The sequence below is a fragment of the Perognathus longimembris genome, chromosome 8 (genome assembly GCF_023159225.1).
Source record: "Perognathus longimembris pacificus isolate PPM17 chromosome 8, ASM2315922v1, whole genome shotgun sequence".
Lineage (NCBI taxonomy): Eukaryota > Metazoa > Chordata > Mammalia > Rodentia > Heteromyidae > Perognathus > Perognathus longimembris.
This window is the reverse complement of record NC_063168.1, coordinates 10,163,695-10,184,808: the sequence shown is the minus strand read 5'-3', so window position 1 is coordinate 10,184,808 and position 21,114 is coordinate 10,163,695. Positions and strand designations below refer to the sequence as shown.

Here is a 21,114-nt window from a genome sequence, read left to right as displayed (position 1 = left end):
AGAACTGGCAAAACAAACAAAACCCTTAAGATTTCAAACCAACTCCACGGAATGACAATGTTAAAGGAAGAATAAGTTTTTCGAGCTACCACTGTTGATAGGATAGTTATTTAGCTATTTTGTCAATATCCTTATAATACAGAAGAAAAAAAGGAGAAAGATATTCTACATCTGATTATATTCAAATTACCTATGAATGATATAGATTGAGATTAAAATTTATCACAATTTTCATGTCTGAATCAATTTAAAATTACCTGGAAGGCTGAATTTCTTAACTGTTTGGTAAGGTCTTCTACATGATGCTCAAAATTGCTAGCACGTTCTTTTTCCATATCCAGCTTCTCTGACTGCTTATCATATTCTAGTAAAAGATTCTTCAAAGAAAGATAGAAGAATTGAACACTAGGTTATTATGCAATCAGTAGGTTAGACTATATATATACATATTTTTTGGCCAGTTCTGGGGCTTGGACTCTGGGCCTGAGCACTGTCCCTGGCTTCTTTTTGCTCAAGGTCAGCACTCTGCCACTTGAGCCACAGCACCACTTCTGGCCATTTTCTGTATATGTGGTGCTGGGGAATCGAACCCAGGGCCTCATGTATATGAGGCAGGCACTCTTGCCACTAGGCCATATTCCCAGCCCCTAGGTTAGACTATATTATCAAGATATCTTCATATGAGACTTACTGAGTTCATTTGGGATGCTTAGAGTATTTAATAAGAAAATATGGCAATAAAAATATAAATTTATATGACAAAGGATTAATATTACTTTATAAAAAGATTTTACGAATCCATCTTTTAAAACACTTCTTGAATCAGTGGGTGTGGTGGTACATGTCTGCAATCTGAGCTACTTTGGAGGTAGAGATCAGGAGGATCAGTTTGAAACTAGCTCAGGCAAAAAAGTTCATGAGACCTCATCTCAACCAAAAAAAGCTGAGAACAGTGGCATGTGCTTGTTATTGGAAGTGCAAATAGGAAGATCACAGTAGATACCCAGTATAGTCTGGGTAAAACGTGCAACTGCTCTTTTTTTTTTTTTTCTTTTTTTTTGGCTGGGAGTATGACTCAAATGGTAGAGTGCCTGGCAAGCACAAGGCCCTGAGTTAAAATTCTAACATTAACAAAACATCAATGACAAAATAGTTATTTAACATTTACATAAGAGCTTATTCATGAATCAGTTTACACTAGAAGCTGAATGTATCTCCACATCTTTTCTTTCTTTCTTTTTTTTTTTTTTGGTGCCAGTACTGGTGCTTGAACAGTACTGGGCCTGAGCACTCTCCCTCAGCTTTTTTGCTCAAGGCTAGGACTCTTATCACTTGGGCTACAGCACCACCTCCAGCTTTTTGGCGGTTAATTGGAGATAAATCTCACAGACTTTTCTATCACTCCTAAGCAGTTAGGATTATAGGCATGAGCCACAGTGCCTGGCTATATATGTCTACACATCCTAACTTTATATAGTTTAATCTCTCTTTGTAATTTCTTAAATTGCTTTGAAATTCAAAAAGTTTTTTTGTAAAAAATTCAATAAATGACCAACTATTTTGAAGTATTTTTTCTTTCATTTACAGAATACATTATTAGTTTTTGTATGCAAACCTATGTAAATAAGGTCTTATTCTACATTAACAATTTTTTTCTCACAAAATTCTATCCAGATTTTAGTTTGTTCAGTGTTAAGATTTTTCTCATATAGTTTTTTAAAAATACGTAGTCATGATTTTTATTGTTTTTTTTAGAGTATTTATAGTTTTGTTTTTTCTTTTTACTCACACAAACGCATCTGACATGCACATGCATATACAAACACAGAAGATAATTTGATTCTTTCCTTAGCTCATCAGGACAAAACAATTGGTAATCTTATTTTACTTTTAGATTGGTATATATTTGTACATATTAGTTTTTTCTATACCAGTCCTGGGACTTGAATTCAGGGCCTTGGTGCTGTCCCTGGGCTTTCTTTCTCTTTTTTTATTTCAATGAGATTTTATATTTTTTTGTTTAATTATTTAAATTTAATTTTATTGTTGGGTGGTGTACAGAGGGGTTACAGTTACATATATAAGGTAGTGAAAACATCTCTTGTCAAACTTGTTACCCCCTTCCCTCATTTGTCCCTCATTTCCCTCCCTTCCAGCTCCAACCTCAGGTTGTACAGTTCATTTCCAACACATTGTCTTGTGAGTATTGCTGTGACATTGGTTAAATTACTTTTCCAGTGACTTTTGTTTTCAGACCTTCCTTGAGTAATATAGCTTGTTGGTTAAACAATTGATCTGCAACACTGGTAAAGTCCTAGCCTCTATTAGTGATCTTGAAGTCAATTAAGAATTTTTAAATAACCTTGAGTCAGATACCTCACTTGTAAACTGGTGATGCCAATTATACTCATTTTGGTTGTTTTGAGAATTGCATGTGTTAAAATACATAAAATACTTAGAAGAAAGCGTGGCACGTGTTGCTAAATATGTGGCTATGGTGTAGAAGTCTCTATCTCTTTTGATTTCACCAAAAAGGAAAAAAGGAACTCGAATTTTGTTTTGTGTGTTTATACAGGGACTAGGATTTAAATTCATGCCTTTACTAGGCCTTTTTTTTTTTTTTTTTAATAATATAGTCAGTGCCAGTTAAGCCACACTTTTACTTCAGGTTTCATGCTAGCTAGCTGGAGAAAAAGGTCTTACATTTTTCTGTTCAGGCTGACTTCAAACTTCAATCCTTAGATCTAAGCCTCCAGAGTAGGATTATAGCCATGAGCCAATGGTACCTGGCTTCTGAGATTTTTAATGAATTTTTTCTCTTTTAGAATTTGTAAGTTAACTTGAGATCTAATATTTCAAGTAATAGTCATCCTATATGAATTTTGAAGTTTTCTTCATTAAGGGTCCAAACTGTTCATTAAATTTCTTCCCAAAGTTGTATTTTTTTATGTCAAGTTCCATCCGTTTCTGCTTTGTAACTCTATCTACTCCCCCTACTTTCCTATATAATATGTATCTTTCCCTTTTGGTTGTTTGCCTGTTGGAATTTAAGTCTTAAGTGGATAGGAACTTAATCCTGTTTGGTTGGCAAGGGCCTATTTGGTTGATCACTGTCTATCTGAGAACTCAGAATTTAGTTCAGTTGTATAAATATTTGCTTAATGAACAAATTAATGACATTTATCTTGCATATGATGATTCTGTTGGCCTGTATTTTTAAAAATGTTACAGAAAGAGTCTCATGTTATTAGACAAGCTCATTACCTCCAAGTAACAATGCTTCCTTCCACTTTCCTGTTAGATGTCTTTTACTTCAGGTTTATTCACTTGGCCAGAAAAAAAATACTTCATTGTAAAACTAGTAACAGCCATCTTTCTTTTATTCTTTTTGTGCCAATCCTCTTCGGCTTGTATTCAGGGCCTAGGTGCAGATCCTGAGCCTCTGTGCTCAAGGCTCGTGCTCTACTACTTAAGCCACAACTCCAATGAAGACTTTCTGGTGCTTAATTGGTGATAGGAGTCTCATGGACTTTCCTGCCTGGCTGGCTTTTAACTGTGATCCTCGGATCTTAGCCTCCTAAGAAGCTAGGATTACAGGTGTGAGCCACCAGCACCCAATCCCCTTTTTATTTCTGAATTTTGTTAGAAAGTTCCTAAACAGAATTTAAAAAAATTCTTTAAAGGTTAACCACTTTAAAATCTTGGAATCATGGGGCTGGGAATATGGCCTAGTGGCAAAAGTGCTCACCTTGTATACATGAAGCCCTGGGTTCGATTCCTCAGCACCACATATATAGAAAAAAGCCAGAAGTGGTGCTGTGGCTCAAGAGGTAGAGTGCTAGCCTTGAGCATAAAGAAGCCAGGGACAGTGCTCGGGCCCTGAGTCCATGCCCCAGGACTGGCAACAAAAACAAAACAAATAAAACAAAATCTTAGAATCAAGATTACACTACACTATAAAACCTAGAAGTACACTGTATAAAAACTAGGAAAAAATGCCAGGTGTGGGTGGCTTAGTCTCGTAATCATAGCTGCTCAGGAGGCTGAGATGGTGAGGATGGTGGTTTGAAGCCAGCCTGGGCAGGAAAGTCCATGAGACTCTATCTCCAATTAACCACCAAAAAAAACAGAGTTCAAAAAAAGTTCAGGGATAGAGCCTAAGCCTTCAGTTCAAGCCCCAGAATTGTGGCTAAAATGAAAGAAACAAACAAAAAACCCTAGGGCAAAAAGATTCACTAACAAAACCAAGGTAATTGTTTTATGAACAAGAATATACATTCTCTTACATTTATTAGTTATGACTACAATTTATAATTAGCCAAACACTTACCTTGTAGCTTTCTGCCCCTTGAATGAGATCTCTCATGGAAGCAGATAACTGATCCTTCTCTGAACGTACAGATTCAATTTCCTCCTTTAGTGTCTGGGCCTATTTTTTAAAACACAGTAAAGTTTTTCATAAACAGAAAAACCTGGATTGTCTAAAATCTAAGATCCCTAACTCTCATGTTCTTAGGTCAGCTTACCTCTTTTCTGCTAGAATCAAGCTCTTTCTTTGCTTTCATAGCAACTAGTTTTAGCTTACTTATTTTTTCCTCCTTCTCTTTGGACTCTTTTTCCAGATTTCCTAAAAACAGAAATGAAAGGACTATTTGATACCCAAAAGAAAAACATTCAAGTTACTTATTTTTAATGCTAGACATTTTTTATTTAAGGAACACAAAATGTACAGGATGAAGTTAAGCTAAGTAGCAAAAACACTATCTTTTTAAGTGAAGGCTTAAATACTCATAATCTTATTGAGGCAATTAATGTCAAACTTTTCCATTTTCTTAAGTCATTTTAAACATGACTAGAAATTGGAGTTGTTCAGGTTTTTTAAATGTTTTTCTAAAAATTCAGGTATGTTAGGATTTTAGGTGGTAGTTTCTAAGTTAGGATCAAGTAGAGAGAATACTGGAGGTGAATACTTATGTACACTTCTGGGTTTTTTTTTTGCCAGTTCTGGAGCTTGAACTCAGGGCCTGAGCACTGTCCCTGGCTTCATTTTTTTTTGCTCAAGGCTAACACTCTACCACTTTGAGCTACAGCGCCACTTGTGGCTTTTTCTATATATGTGGTACTGAGGAACTGAACCCAGGGCTTCATGTATATGAGGCAAGCACTCTTGCCACTAGGCCATATTCCCAGCCACTTATGTATACTTCTCTAGGTTGATGGATCTGATATTTACAACTGTAATGTTGTTTGACTGATCCAATATTTATTTTTCCCCTTAATCTCTTTTGTTATCTGTATTCAAACTCCAGAGTGGATGACTTAACTTCATGTTATTTTCTGGAGTTAGGATCTGAATTTCTGTCTCTGTCTATAATGTGTATGTATATTCCTTGTGCCACAGTAAACTGTGTGTAGCAAAGGCTACCTGCCCTCAATTCTCCATTTCACTAAATGCCTTCTCATTTACTCAAGCATCAGAATAGTTATTTCCCCTTCTTGGTGGATTTTTCTCCTACAGATTATAAATAAGAAAAAATAACACCAAGAAATGAAGGTTAACAACAAATGGTGGAAGCAGCTGAAGAACAAAAAGGGAGAGCACCGTAGGATAGGTCAAATATCTATCCCAAACATGCTCTTACTTTTCTTTTTTTTTTTTTGGCCAGTCCTGGGCTTGGACTCAGGGCCTGAGCACTGTCCCTGGCTTCTTCCCGCTCAAGGCTAGCACTCTGCCACTTGAGCCACAGTGCCACTTCTGGCCATTTTCTGTATATGTGGTGCTGAGGAATTGAACCCAGGGCCTCATGTATACGAGGCAAGCACTCTTGCCACTAGGCCATATTCCCAGCCCTAATTCTCCATTTCTTTAACTTCTTTTTTTCCACATCTGTCATGGGGCTTGAACTCAGGGCTTGGGCACTGGTCCCTGAGCTGTTTTGCTCAAGGTTAGCACTCTACCACCTGACCCACAGCTCCACTTCCAGTTTTCTAATAGTTAACTGGAAATAAGAGTCTCATGGACTTTCCTACCCGGGATGGCTTTGAACCGTGATCCTCAGATTTCAGACTTCTGAGTAGCTAGGATTATAGGCATGAGCCACCAGTGCCCAGCCATTTCTTCAACTTTAACTGGGATAAATGCCTACCCTATAAAGTTGCTGCAAGGAACAGAGTGTGAAGTCTCAACTTTTCTGCACCTCTTGAGAACTTCCTCCTATGCTTGAGGTTATAAATGTTAGACACACACTGTTCCTTCTTGTTACCTTTCTTCTGTATCACATTCCTTATGTGAAACCCAACTGAATAACTTGCTCTGTGATGGTCTTCTTCAATCAAAGCAGGCAATGTCCTATGCACTATACGCTATCTACATGCCAGCCTCTAAGCAGTGAGCTTCTCTACCTCATATACTTTTCTACTACCTGTGTCTAGAACAGTTGAGCACTAAAATGATGTTTGTTAAATAGATGAAATATCCAAAATAATAACAGAAGCATTTAAAAAAAATGGAGTCATACATACTAGTGCTTAAGGGGAATAGGAATGACAGGAAAATAAAAGAGGTATTTGTCTTTAAAAATGTGTTAACTGGCTACTGTATTTCCCAATTTATTCTATTATTAACAAGTTTAAGCCGACAACACCTGTAAAGCCATAATTACCTATTTTTTCTTCCAGCTCTTTTACTGAAGAGAGTTGATCATTTTTTACATGTGATTTTTCTAAGGAATCCTAGATTTTGTAGGGGGAAATAAAATAAAAACAAAAAAACAGAATTCATTATCAGTCTTTGCAAAGAACTGGCCATCACTATAAGATGAGAAAATTGTTACCAAGGAGAAATCATATAAGAACTAGTTTCTTTGTCTTCCTTCTATTGATAGACTAGGTAGCACCAACATTATCATGTATTTATTTAAAAAAACAAAAACAAAACAGTACCAGGGCTGTGAATGTGGCTTAGTGGTAGAGTGCTTGCCTATCTTGCATGAAGCTCTCGGTTCAATTCCTCAGTAAAACATGAACAGAAAAAGCCAGAAGTGACACTGTGGCTCAAGTGGTACAGTGCTAGCCTTGAGCAAAGGAAACTCAGGGATAGTGCCCAAGCCTGAGTTCAAGCCCCACTGGCCAACAACAACAAAAAAAGTACCAAAGGGCAAGATGAGCAACATGATAGATGTCAATGACGTGTAATAAGGGAATGATTACAATTGTCATAGTTTTACAACATCATTTTTAAGAAAACCTTAAAACTGTACCAAAGGTAAAATACTACTAAAGCAGTTTCTCACTCAAATGTTCTTTAAGATACAACAAAGCCAAGCATCGAGGCTTTCTACCAATAATCCCAGCTATTTGGTAAGTAGAGTAAGGATCCATGATTTGCTGTCTCAACAAATAAATAGGCCTGCCACAGTAATGTACACCATGTACACTATTATGCCTGTAACTGCCAGCTATACAGAATGCATAAGCAGGAGGATGACAGTCTGAGGCCAATATAGTACCATATCAGAAAAATAACTAAGCCAGGTATTAGTCATTCATGCTTGCAATCCTAGTTACTTAGGAAGCGAGCTGAGATCTTGAGGATGACAGCTTGAAGCCAGACTAGTGTAGTCCTTGAGACTGTCTCCAAAATAAAAGCAAAAGGCAGACTGCAGTCATGACTCAAGCAGTAGAATACCAGTCAAGCAAGAAAAAAGAACAAGTGAGAGACCTTGAGTTCAAGGCCTGGCATTGACAAAAAAAGGAAGAGGACTGGAGGCATGGCTCAAGTTGAAGATCACTGTTTACCAAGCATCATGCCCTAAGTTCAAATCCAGATAATACATATCACAGAAAAATGAAGTTCAAAGTAATTCATTAATTGTCATTTTGGTAGTGATTAATTATAAAATTTTGGCCAAAATGTTTAAATCTCTAATCTTATTTAAATTCAAGGTTTTAATGTAAATGATGTATACCACAAAAGGACCAAAGTAATTAACACAAGATACACAACAATAATTTTAACATTTGTCAGAAACTTGCTGCAAGAGCTTAACTGTTAAGTTATTTTAAGGTGCAAAATGTTAATATATTTCTAGAGTATATAGCCAAACTATATGAATCAAAATTAAATTAAATCCAACTGAAATCCAAAATAATACCTTTAATGATGCCAACTCTGCTCTCACATCTTGCAATTCAGATTCTTTTTGTTCTAGTAATGGCCTTAGGTCCTCATATTCTGTTGTGAAAGATTTTTCATTACTGGTTTCATTTTTGCTATGTAACATTTGAGTTAGTTCTTCAATTTGAATTAAAAGATTCTGATTTTCAAGGCCTGTTTTTTCATTAGTGTTCTTCATTTCTAGAAGCTTAAGTTTCAGGGCTTCTTTTTCTGATACTGTTTCTTGTAATTTTTCACTCAAGAGAGCTTTTTCCTGTTCATAGTCTCTATTCATAGACCTAAGTTCTTCACACTGATTTACATTCTCTTCTTGAAGGCACTTAATTTTTTCTTCAAATTCTAATATCCTTTCATCACATTGAAAACTCAAATGGTGTTTTTCTTCCTTTAGTTTTGTTAGAGATTTACTTAGAGCTTGTAGGACATTTCCAACATCTTCATTTTCTTCTGAAACTGTTGGCTCCAACTGTTTCAGAAACCCAAATAGCTGAGATTTGATAAATGACTTCTGAGCCTGCTCCTTTTGAAACACCTTATTTAAACTATCTCGCTCTTCAATCACTAAATGAAGTTTATTTTCCAATTCAGAAATATGTTCTTTAAGTACAAGATCCCCTTCTTTTTGAGACAGAAGAGTTTCCAAATCCCTACTCAACTGGTTCTTTTCAGAATTTAGCCTACTGTTTTCCTCATAGAGAGATTTTATTTCAGATGACAATGCTCCCTGATCTTCAGAGACAGTTTTCATGTGAACCATAAGTTGCTCTAGTTCCTGATCATTTTGACTCTTCTGCTTTAAAGTCTCATCTAGTCTTTCTGTTAATTCATTTACCCTCTGCTCTAGTTCACTCTGGTACTTGGAAGATTGCTCCACTTTCTCCTGAAGTTCTATAGCCCATCTGTGCTCTTGCTCACATTTCTTATGGAGATTATCTATTTCTTCATGGGAATTTTTAATTTTACTCATGAAACCATCTTTTTCTTCACTAAGAGAGCTTATCTTTACTTCTAATTCTTTTAACACAGCATCTCTTTGACTGAGAGTAATTATGTTCTCTTCATTCTTTTCCTGAAGGCTCTTTATGGTATTTTCAAGTTCTGGCACTAACTCCTGTTGAGATAATAACTTTTCATTTTCCTTCTGGAGATGATTCACAGTTTCAAGAAGAGCATCTTTTTCATTAAAAGCAGTTCTCAGCTTCTGCTGAAGTTCATGAACATCAGATGCTTGCTGCTGCTTCATTGATTCAAATTCTTGACTGATTTTTCCAGCAGATTCTCCCAGTTCTGTTTGTAAAATTTCCATAATCTCTCGCAAACTCTCATAATTTAAGATTGCTTCTTGCTTTTCTTGTTGTAGGTTTTCACACTGTTCCTTAAGACCCTGTATTTCAAACATTAATGTTAATTTTTCTTTTTCTGAGCCTGACAAAAGGGTCTCATTTAGTTCTGATATTTCTTTTTGGTGGTGTTCCTTAAGATTCTCGACTTCTCTATTATGTTGATCTATGGCATGGCCAAACTGTTTATTTAAATCTTCTAGTTCATATTTTAATTTTTCTATTACACAGCCTTGTTCTTCTTTAGCTAGTAATAGTTCATTAATTTTAAATTCCAAGTCTTCTCGCTCATGAAAAAACTCATCCTTTATATGTTGGGCATCCATTTCAAGTTTTAATTTAAGATTATTCATATAAGTTACTTCATCTTTTAAAATACTATGTTGAGATTCCAGTTCTTTTAAGGAATCTTCTAAGAGTTTAACTTTTTCATTTGCTACTTCTTCTACAAAAGTACCTTCTTGTAAGAGCACAGGACAAATCTGACTTTCTTGGTTTACATCTGAAGTGCCTTTCCTTAAATGTTCTAATTCACACTCATATTTCTCCTGAATGTTCTTACTTGCCTCACATTGTTGTATTAAGTTCTCCTTTTGCAGGTTTAGCTTGTTTATTTCTGACTCATGTTCTTTAGCTGATGCTTCAATCTGGCATAGCAATCCTTTTACTTCTTCTTGATGTGTAACTTTCAACTGCAAAAGCTCTTCTTGTAAGCTATTAATATCTTTTTGGTAATGCTGAGAGTTTGTCTCAATAATATTTTCAAGGTGAGTAATCGCTTGCTTCTTTTCTTCAGTGCTAGCTTCCAATTGCTTTTGTAGATTCAAAATTTGCTCCTCAAAAGCTGGCCTAATTTTCTGAATTTGTTCTTGTAGGCTTTCAACATTATGTTCAGAGTCTCTCTGAAATTTAAGTTGTTCTGAAAGTTCTAACTGTCTACTCATTGCTTCTTCCAGTTCTTTTTGTAAAGTAGCTTCATCTTCTTTATGCTTGGATTGTACTGCTAACAACTCATTTTTCAAATTTTCAATTTCTTTCACATACTTTCTCTGTGATTGTTCAAACTCCTTATGCACATCTTCCATCTTAGTTACAGAATTCTGTAACAAAAATAAGAACAATTAAGACATAAGAAACCTCTGTCCTCAGGAAATATATCAGCTATAGACTAGACAGGAAAGAAATAAATGCACCGAGAGAAATATAATAGTGAAATATTGTAAGGATTTTTGTTAGGATTTTCCTATCTTAAGGTACTACATGCTGGCAATACTAAACATGCTACTTAGCAATAATTAACTAGGAAAATTTCTGCACTTAATTTTTGTTGGAAGGGAATAAGTTAGCCAGGCACTAGTTGCTCATACCTGTAATCCTAGCCACTTAGGAGCTTAATTTCAGGAGGATAGTGATTCCAGGTCAGCCTGGGCAAAAAAGTTCAGGAGACAATGTTTCAGAAAAGGAAGCTGTGTCGGGCTGGGGAGATAGCCTAGTGGCAAGAGTGCCTGCCTCGGATACACGAGGCCCTAGGTTCGATTCCCCAGCACCACATATACAGAAAAACGGCCAGAAGCGGCGCTGTGGCTCAAGTGGCGGAGTGCTAGCCTTGAGCGGGAAGAAGCCAGGGACAGTGCTCAGGCCCTGAGTCCAAGGCCCAGGACTGGCCAAAAAAAAAAAAAAAAAGAAAAAAGAAAAGGAAGCTGTGTATGGCGGTATATGGCTGTCATCCTAATGGGAAGCCTAAAACTAGAGGGATAGTGGTCCATGCATGCACATGGGCGCAAAGTGAAACCGATCACAAAAATAATAAGGATTAAAAAAGGGCTAGAGGTGTGGCTGGATGGCAGAGCAATTCTGAGGAATAAACTAGCTCATAGAGTAGAGTATCAGCTGAGCAAGCATGAGCTAGGCTCTAAGCTCAATTCCCAGTACTTCTCTCCAAAAAAAGTAATTCATTAAGTTGTAAGTCATAAATCTTCAACTTACAGCTCTGGAATTAATTGAAGACTTTTTAGAGAAAATTAGCTTAGACTTGGGCTGGGAATATGGCCTAGTGGCAAGAGTGCTTGCCTCCCATACATGAAGCCCTGGGTTTAATTCCCCAGCATCACATATATAGAAAACGGCCAGAAGTGGCGCTGTGGCTCAAGTGGCAGAGTGCTAGCCTTGAGCAAAAGAAGCCAGGGACAGTGCTCAGGCCCTGAGTCCAAACCCAGGACTGGCAAAAAAAAAAAAAAAAAAAAAAGAGAAAAGAAAATTATCTTAGACTTAACAGGCAATATGCTACTAGAAATGAACAGAAAAGATAACAGTAGTTCACACTGTATGAAAATCAATTTGCTTTTTAAAAAGAATGTCATTATAGCTAAAAGATTAAACAATGTAATAAGTAAATATTTACTTCTGTGTAATTGGATGATGGTACTTAAAACAATCTTAATTTTTGCTTCTTTGTTACATAAAAGAGTAAAACCAGATTAGATGCTTTTCTTTGTTTCACAGTACTGGGCTTTGAACATAGGGCCTTGTGCTTGCTCAGGTAGCACTCTACTATTTGAGCTGTTTCTCTAGTCTTACTTTTTGCTGGTTATACTGGAGATGGAGTCTAGAAAATTTTTCCACCAGGACTGGCCTTGCTCCATGATCATCTATATCTTAGCCTCCTGAGTTCCTAGGATTGCTAGATACTCAGGTATGGGCCGCTGGTGGATTTTTTTGTTTGTTTTTGTTTTGTTTTTCTTTCAAGACAAGTGTATTGCTCTATAGCCCAGGTTGGCCTCAAACTCTTATTTGCCCTGCGTAAGCCTCCCAAGTGCTGGTATTACAGGCATGTGCCACCATGCCAGCCTTGGGTTAAATTGTTTGGAAGGTTTTACACTGTGTTAAGGTAATAAAAAAGAATTAAATGTCGTCTTACCTGGACTTCTTGCTTCATTTTAGTATTTTCCTTCTTTAGAGAAAGACACTGTTGCTCAGTCTCTGCTTTTTCCAGAAGAACAGCGTCCAGACGTTCAGATAATGCCTGTTTTAGAATAGGATGATGCATTTGTGTGTGGTTACAAAAAAATGGTTGACTAAATGCATAATTATCTCCTCACTGTTTTCAAATCATGCTAAAGTGAGAATAAAATTGAAAAGGTATCAACCTAAGAACAAAGAGAAAAGGAGAAAAGACATGAGGACAGGAGAAATTTCAATGCATACTTCTGGAAAGAGAAGGATAAACTATATTAGAAAAAGAAAGGTATGGTACAGGGCCTGTAGAGGGATATAGGCACGAGAAGCTATCACTTTTCAGAAATGACATGCCCAGAAATTGGTGACAGCAGGGGCTACAGGAATATATAGCTCAGTAGTAGAGAGCTTGCCTAGCATTTGTGATGAGGCCTCATCAAAACTGAAACACAAAAACAAAACAAAAAAGCTAAAACTCAACAAATTAGTGATAACAGGTACTGTTAAGGGAGATGTGTTAGGTTCAAAATTAGGAATTGATCAACAATCCAAATAGAGAATAGACAAAAGTACAGGCAAGAAATGACCTATATTTCCCTTCTCCCACAAAAAGATTTCTTCTGAGTGGGAGAAATTAATATACAGAAAAATATCAATAACACATTAAGTCAGTTATTTTTTAAAGCTAATATAATAGACCCCTAGAGTAAAGGGGATCAAGAGCACGACAAGTTTAAGAGATTAAGAGCACTTATTTCTCAATAATTCAGAATATCAAGTAAGATGAAGAAAAATTCCTAGAAAAATACAGCTTTATTGACTCAGAAAAAATTAGAAACATAATAATGTAGTAAGACCCCATATCAACATATGGCATAGTGGTATACATATATATATATACATTTGCAATCCCAATGACCTGGGAGGTATACATATGAAGATCACAGTTCCAGAATGGCTCAGGCAAAAAGTGAGACTCTACCTGAAAAATAACTAAAACAAAAAAGGGTTGAGGGCATGACTCAAGTAGTAGAATACCTGCTTAGCAAATGGCAGGTCCTGAACTCAAACCCTAGAACTGAAAAGAAAAACAAAATGAATCAAAAACAAGGAAAAAAGAGAAAAAATGAGTGGTTAAAAATTATCTGCTGTGGGGCATGGGTGCCTCATGCCTATAACCCCAGCTACTCAGGAGGCTGCGATATGAGGATTGTAGATCAAAGCCAGCCTAGGCAGGAGAGTCCATGAAACTCTTATCTCCAATTAAATACCCCCCAAAAAAGGCAAAAGTGGAGCTATGGCTGAAGTGGTAGAGCACTAGCTTTGGGCAAAAAAAACAACTCAGGGACAGAGGTCAGCACAGAGTTCAAGCTCCAGGTCTCTGGCACCAAAAGTAAAACAGAAGCAAGAACCAAAAAAACTAATGAGACTTGTAGAAACTGTTTTAAGGAGGAGGAGTATACAGGGGGAGATTATTAGAGGGTTGAGGTTAATCAGGATATATTGTATTCATGTGTGGAAATGTCACAATTAAATCTCTTATTGTGTAACTAACATATGCTAATTTAGAAAAAAAGGTTAAAGAAAACATCAGGTATCACATCATATTAAGAAGAAATCAACTCCAGATGGACTACGACTTCGATGTCACAATCACAACCTTAAAACTCTTAGAAAATATCTTTTAAACAGTAGACTAGAGAAAGAATTAACTAAGAGTATTTCCGTATAAAATAATCTGTAGGAAAATAATTCTACAAATCATTAAGAGGCCCTCTGGCCCATAAGAAAACAGGTGTCGGTCAAAAAGAAGCCCATGGAATTCTACAATTTACAGACTGAAAAATGTAAATGTATGAGGATACCTAGTACTAGAGAGGATTATTTTAAATACTTACAAAGTGGCTTAGCATTATTACTTTAAAGCTGCACCTTCGGTAACTTTTGATATGGCAATTGCACACCACTAGAAGAATTCTTAGTACACTTATGCAGGACAATAAAGCTTCCAGCATTGTACTGCACAAAACAGGGCAAAACCATTGCTTAGCACAGTGTGGTCCACAAGTGAACTGACTTAGAGTAACAGAACAGGATATTCTCTAGCGCCCACGGTGATGTGCAGTGATCCAGGGAAGCTTTAGGAGACTGCTAAGGGGAAACGCTCTACAACATTTCAAACATGATATCCTTCCAATGAACTTAATAACTAAAACTGATTTTTAAATGCTACTTATTTTTGGTGTATTAGAATTTTATACAAGGGAAAGGAACAAACATGGGACTTGTGAAACTAGGGGTTGAATGAGTGCAAACTTCACAGCAAGCCATTCAGTATTTTTAGGATCCCAGCTTTTCTCTTGGGCACATAGATTACACTAAAAATGATGAAATTAGAAAGAAACAGAGAGAAAAGAAATGGAAGTAAACTTCGAGACAGCATGATTTTATGGATCCTTAAATAAGACAAATGAAAAAGAATATTCAGATATCAAGAAAGAGCTCTTTGGAATTAAACACTTCAAGCCTTAAAGAGAAATTTCAATGTAAGGGTGGAAAATGGAAAAGCATGGATATTTCTTAGACAAAATGGAAATCTGGATGAAAAACGTACTATCTACAAGTTCTGTGGCAGACTCTATACACTGTTTCCAATTGATATATCACTATTTCCACTTCACTTGCCTCTTTTTTTTTCCATTTCCTGGAATTCATTCAATAATAAATATGATTTTATATTATCAGATGCACAGAGGCATGTCGTCTTGGTGCTCTTCCCCTAAGAGTATCCTCCTTTGGTCTCTCTGTGTCACACTACAAAAACTAAAATTCTAGACCCCTAATCTCCCAAGGCAACAGGATGAGGACACAAGAACACATCCAGAGTGTGTCTCTGTGACATTCACTGGGAGATCAAGCCAGGCCTGAGATCACCTATCTCTGAACTTCCCTATGAAATAACACTAGCAGAAAAACCTCTTTAAGAAAACAAAACTTGAACCAGATATTTTAAAAAGCATAGAATAAAAGCATTTTAAAATAAAGAACAGCCTCAAAGTTTATCTCCAATGCACAGGGATCTATTAAAGAATGTGCTCTACTAAAAAGTAGGCATGTGACCTAGACAAGTGACTTAGAACCAACAGGTCTAACATAGGAAAGCAAAGCACAAGTTCATTGTGTTCTGCAAAACTGAGTTTCAGAACTGCAATAAACCTTAGAATTGCATAGACCAAATGCACAAAGAAGATAGGCTTCAGAAGATAGAAAAGAGCCACGCAAATACAGAGCAAAAGGCCCACTGAAGAGCTATCCTGAAGCAATACTAGGGTTGTATTGACTGATGAAAATGGAGGATAAAGGAAATAGGAAGAGAAAACATCTCTAAAGTTAAAAGGTAAGAAAACCAGTGCTGATGCTGACTCAATTTGAAGAAGGGGTTTGGTGAGGTTGAGTTTGAGAGGACAAATGAAGTGTGTAATGATTTTCCCTCAGGCAGCTCAAGCTCTATCAGACCGGGACAAGTAGTCCTGTCCAGGAATATAGATCTAGCTAAAATCATTGCAGTTCAGAACATAGCCATGTTTCCTGAGGGGGACAGGAAAAAGCAGGGCAGAGACTAAAGCAATGACCATGGTCACTAGGGATAATAGCCCTTAGTCCTTAGGGACTATGAAGGAACACAAAGAAAAAATTCATTCCAGATACAAAGAGACCTTTGAAATCATTAGCACCTCTTCCTCATTGTTTCCACTGTGAACCAGAGAGGTAGTGGTAGAACAGGGACAGAAAGCCTACACTGTTCTGATCTACATGCCTCTGCCAGGGTGATAACCCAAAAGGACATTATATTTACCATGAGATATTTTCTCTAAATAAATAAAAAAGCAATATCCATGACTGTTTTTATTACCTTAGTAATATCATCAGTTCCTTTATCAGCAGGTTTTGACTTGAGTTCTTCAATTTCTTTGTCTAATTCTAAATAATCAAAAAATATTTCAGTTCAACTGTTAGGACATTCTAAAAAACCTACCAAACATCCAAATTAGAATATTCTTAAGCAGACACTGAAAAATGTTAACTTCACCCACATAATAGTATATTTTCCCTTTTTATTAATGGAAAACTTCAAAAAAATAGAAAAGTGGACAAAATAGTGTAATTAATCTATGTTTCCATTACCCTGTCTTAGCAAATACCATATGGCCAATTTTGTTTCATCCCAAATATACTCCCTCTTTCTCCTACTTTCTGATCCGTTCTTTAGGAGAACAGCATTTTACTGACCATTGTAATTTTCAAGCAATTCCTATTATTTCAGGTATAAATACTTCTTACTGTATAACCTTAATGCAGCACCTAATCTCATATTAAACCTGTTAATCTGGATATTTCATCAACACCCATCTAGAAATCTGTTATTTCATCAACACACATCTAGCTCTGGAGCCAATGTCTGTCTGTGTATCTCTGTCATTCAGCAATTTATCCCTTGAACCATGCCTGTAGCAACATTTTAAAGTTATTGGAAACTCATGAATTCACCAACTTATACTATATAAAGGACATGGACATAATTTTTTCTTCTGGAATAAAAAGAAAAAGAAACTGAAGAGAGAATCAAATAATTTCAGCAGATATATACAGTTCAAATTTCCAAGAATGGGAATCTTTTATTATTTTATGTAAGAAATTATGTCTTTGGGCGTACAAATTTGTGTTTCAAACACTGACTCCTCTAGAACAAAGTTAACCCACAAGAACTGACAATCTATGTGAAGTTAAAAAATGCTACTTTGTAAATTTTTACAATAGTCCTCCTGAATTTGTTTTAATTACTCAAAGGTAATTACAAAGGCTGAGTGTGGTGGTGAACACCTGTAGCCCCAGCATTCAGAAGGATGAGACAGGAAGAAGTGAGTTTATGGCCAGCATAGGTTACATGTGAGATCTTGTCTTAGGAAAAAAAAACAACAGAAAGGAAAAGCAAACAAACAAACAAACAAAAAACAAACACGGGACTGTGAAACAATGAATAAAATGGTTAAAATGTTAACTGACAAAATTTCACTACACTAAGCTGGATGGGGCATCATGGAGTAAATAAAAACAAGTTTTAAAACAGTGCTACTTAAAAAAATATATACTTTTTGCCCAAGATAATGTTTTCAACCCAGTACCTGTACACCTTGACTTAGCTTTCTGTAAAAGCATCATTTGCTTCTTGGCAAACTTGATGAGATCTTCTTTGGGTAATGTTTCCAGCTGAAAGATGGAGTCATATTACCAATTTGTTACTCACTCATGTTTCTAATATTCCACAATAAAACCCCATAATGTCTACCTAGAAATAAAACTACTCCAATATTTAAGCTACTCAAACACAAATTTGTTTCAAATTAAAAAAAAATTAGCAAATGTAATTTTAACTCAACAGTGATTAGTTATCACACAAAACAAAACAGAAACAGTACATAACCTCTTACAAGATCATGTAATTTGTTTTTATTATTATTATTATTATTTTTTTGCCGATACTGGGGCTTGAACTTTGGGCTTGGGTGCTGTTACTAGACTCCTTTTGCTCAAGGCTAGCACTTTACTACTTGAGCCACAGCTCCACCTTTGACTTTTTGGTAATTAATTGGAAATGAGTCTCATAGACCTCATGATGATCCTCAGATTTCCGTCTCTTGAGCAGCTAGGATTGGGCAGGGCTGGAGCAGCGTCCATGGTTACCACCAAGTGTAAAGGACGAATCTGAGTACTTCGGCAACTTAGTGCCTGCAACTTAAGTAAACCTCGGCAGCAAACCAGCATCTTCCAGAATCACTGGATGCTGAACACAGTGCAAAGCAAAAGGAACAACAACAACAACAACAAAAACCCTCACTTATCGCAAGGTAGGAACTGGAACCTCCACAGAACAGTTCCCTTGACCTTTTCCCAGTCGCTTACACAAAGCTTCGTAAATCACACGGCGTTTCCCTCATGTTTGAAAAAGTGCAAGATCTCTTGGCCAGAAGTTAACAAAGAGCAGGAAGTCAACAAAAAAGGGTTTCCCTATCGAGGAATAGGAATGAAGAAGAACTGAAAATGGGACGGCGACTGTAAATGTAAACCGGAATCCTTCAAGAAGGGCCAGTTCAGCGCTTTCCCAACGGGGCCATCCATCCCTCTTCACCTGGTCATCAATCACTCTGTTCGTCTTGGGGGAAAACGCCTGCCTCAAGACTGTCCTCACCTTAGATTTCCCGGTCCCGGGGGTGGCGGGTGAGGCCACCCCATCTTGAGCCGGGTCCTGCAAAACAAAAATCAAAGCTAGGGCTCACGCCACGCGCGCCAACTCTTCCAGGTCAACCCCGCTACCGCCGTGGCACGGACAGGTAGCCCCGGCGGCGGCGGCGGCGGCGGGCTGGGGCGGGCAGGCGACCCCCGGGGGCCGGGCCGACAGGTGGCCGCGGGCCACCGGCGACGCCTCGGGCACGGGGGAGGCGGGCAGCGCGGGGCTTCGGGCGCGAGGTGGGGGGTCGCCATGCCCGTCCCGCACGAATCCCACCCCCAGGCCCCACTCGTGGCGCGGAAGGCTAGTCACCGAGGAGAGATGACCCGCCCGGGCCTGGCTGCCGGGGACGCGCGCGTTAGTTACCTCCATAGTCCCGCAGCCCGCCGCGGTTTGGCCGGAGCTGCCACCGCAGCTCTTCCGTCTGCGGCGGTCTCTGACGTAGCCTCGAGCACGGGTCAAAGGTCACGCTCTCCCGGTCCGCTCCCGCGTCTCCATGGTTACGGGCCGGCAGCGCTTCCGCTTCCGTCTCTGCGCCCGGGTGGGGGCGGTACCTGGTACGTGATTGACCCGGCTCATCGCTGGTTCCGCCCACTGGCGGGGGGCGTGGCGCGGCGTGGCAGCGTCGGTGCGAGGTTTGCTCTTCCCGGCTACGCGGACCGCGGGGTCCGCTCCGGGCGCACGTCTCCGAGTACCGAGCAGAGCCACCGCTGCTTCCGAGGGCCTCCCTAGGCAGGTGCTCCGGCCGAGCTGGGTGCCCCGTTAATCAGTGAAGGAATTACCGAGTGCCATCTTGGGATTGAACTCGGGGCCTGGGCCTTGTCGCTTAGTCTTTTCTGTTTAGGCCTGGCGTTTTACCGCTTGAGCCACGCCTCACAGACTTCCCTGCCCGGGCTGGCTTCGAACTCGCAATCTGTAGATCCCAGCCTCCAGGGTAGCTGGGAATTCGGGCGTGAAGGTCAGATGGGGATGGGGACCTTCCCTGAAGCAGGCCGGGGCCTGTGCGGAGGGTGCAGAGACAAGATGGGAAGAGACTGGGGAAGGGAGGCGGGAGCCCCACTCATTCCTAAGGTGGTTTGCTGTGCCATTTACCTTCCCACCCCCATTTTCCATGTACTTACCTTCACTCAGGACACCTGAATGTACCACTCACTTGTTTGGAATCACACAAGGATGTGGACAGAATACAGTCTGTAGCAAGTCTGTGGGGTTAGTTGTGGCCAGGAAGTGTCCTGTAAGCCATAGAGAACCGCCAACACACTTCTGCCCTTTTCTTCCTCGTGTAGAACTCTCTTGGAGCTGAGTTTTGGTGGTTGTATCTCCATAGTTTCATCTCTTCCCCCCCCCCCCCCACTGTCTTTCCTATAAATTACCAGTTATATTAAAAGACGTGACCAGACTCTGGTTTGTGTTTGCATGCATATGAAGAATCGTTTGTGAGTGGTCTGAGTCTGTCAGGAGATGTACAACGTCTGTTATGCTGTGAATGGCAATTGAGAATCCAATAATAATTGCTTAGATCCATTAATTCATTAGGAGTTACAAAAGCTAACATTCTGGGCTGGGGATATGGCCTAGTGGCAAGAGTGCCTGCCTCGTATACACGAGGCCCTAGGTTCGATTTCCCAGCACCACATATACAGAAAAACGGCCAGAAGCGGCGCTGTGGCTCAAGTGGCAGAGTGCTAGCCTTGAGCGGGAAGAAGCCAGGGACAGTGCTCAGGCCCTGAGTCCAAGGCCCAGGACTGGCCAAAAAAAAGCTAACATTCTGGTTCTACATAGGTATTTTATTATCAATTAAGGGAGCTACTTCATGAACAAATTTTGTTCTTTTAGGATCAATGTTTGACTCACACTATAGTTAACAGTTTTCAAAGCAATCCTCCAAAGTAGACCAGTTTTTTTTTTTTTGCTGTTGTTGTTCCATCGTCACTCAGCATCCATGATTTTAAATATATATAATGAAGCTGGGCACTGGTGGCTTATCCCTATAATCCTAGCTGTTCATGAGATTGAGATCTGAGGATCACGGTGGAAGACAGCCCAGGTAGAAAAGTCCATGCACCTCTTATCTCCAATAAACTACTCAGAAAAAGCCAGAAGTGACACTGTGGCTCAAGTGGTAGAGCACTAGCCTTAAGTACAAAGAGGCTCAGAGACAGTTCCCAGGCCCCAATTCAAGCCCCAGGACCAGCAAACAAACAAACTATACACGTGCATATATATGTGTATGTATATGTATACATACACATATATACACATGTATAGGTATATATACATGTAAAATATAGGTATATAAACATGTATGTATATACATGTGTATATATGTATATATAATGAGTTTCATTTAATCCACT

At 38.6% G+C, this 21,114-nt stretch overlaps 1 protein-coding gene across 2 annotated transcripts in view; it reads right to left on the bottom strand.

Annotated features, from left to right (window-relative positions):
* The window catches only part of Gcc2 (GRIP and coiled-coil domain containing 2), a 42,311-nt gene extending 23,056 nt beyond the window's left edge, over nt 1-19,255 (bottom strand). Inside the window, exons 1-10 of one of the 2 annotated variants that reach the window (XM_048352485.1) lie at nt 19,124-19,255; nt 18,719-18,775; nt 17,655-17,739; nt 16,385-16,452; nt 12,434-12,538; nt 8,154-10,616; nt 6,663-6,732; nt 4,527-4,627; nt 4,331-4,429; nt 258-377 (exon numbers count right to left, since the gene is read on the bottom strand). In XM_048352485.1, coding sequence (XP_048208442.1) covers nt 258-377; nt 4,331-4,429; nt 4,527-4,627; nt 6,663-6,732; nt 8,154-10,616; nt 12,434-12,538; nt 16,385-16,452; nt 17,655-17,739; nt 18,719-18,775; nt 19,124-19,129 — 3,174 coding nt within the window. In that variant the 5' untranslated portion in view covers nt 19,130-19,255. Of the gene's footprint in view, nt 1-257; nt 378-4,330; nt 4,430-4,526; nt 4,628-6,662; nt 6,733-8,153; nt 10,617-12,433; nt 12,539-16,384; nt 16,453-17,654; nt 17,740-18,718; nt 18,776-19,123 lie in introns of those variants that run through there. The other variant, XM_048352486.1, reaches the window with a different exon arrangement.
* Between the last annotated feature and the right edge of the window lie 1,859 nt (nt 19,256-21,114).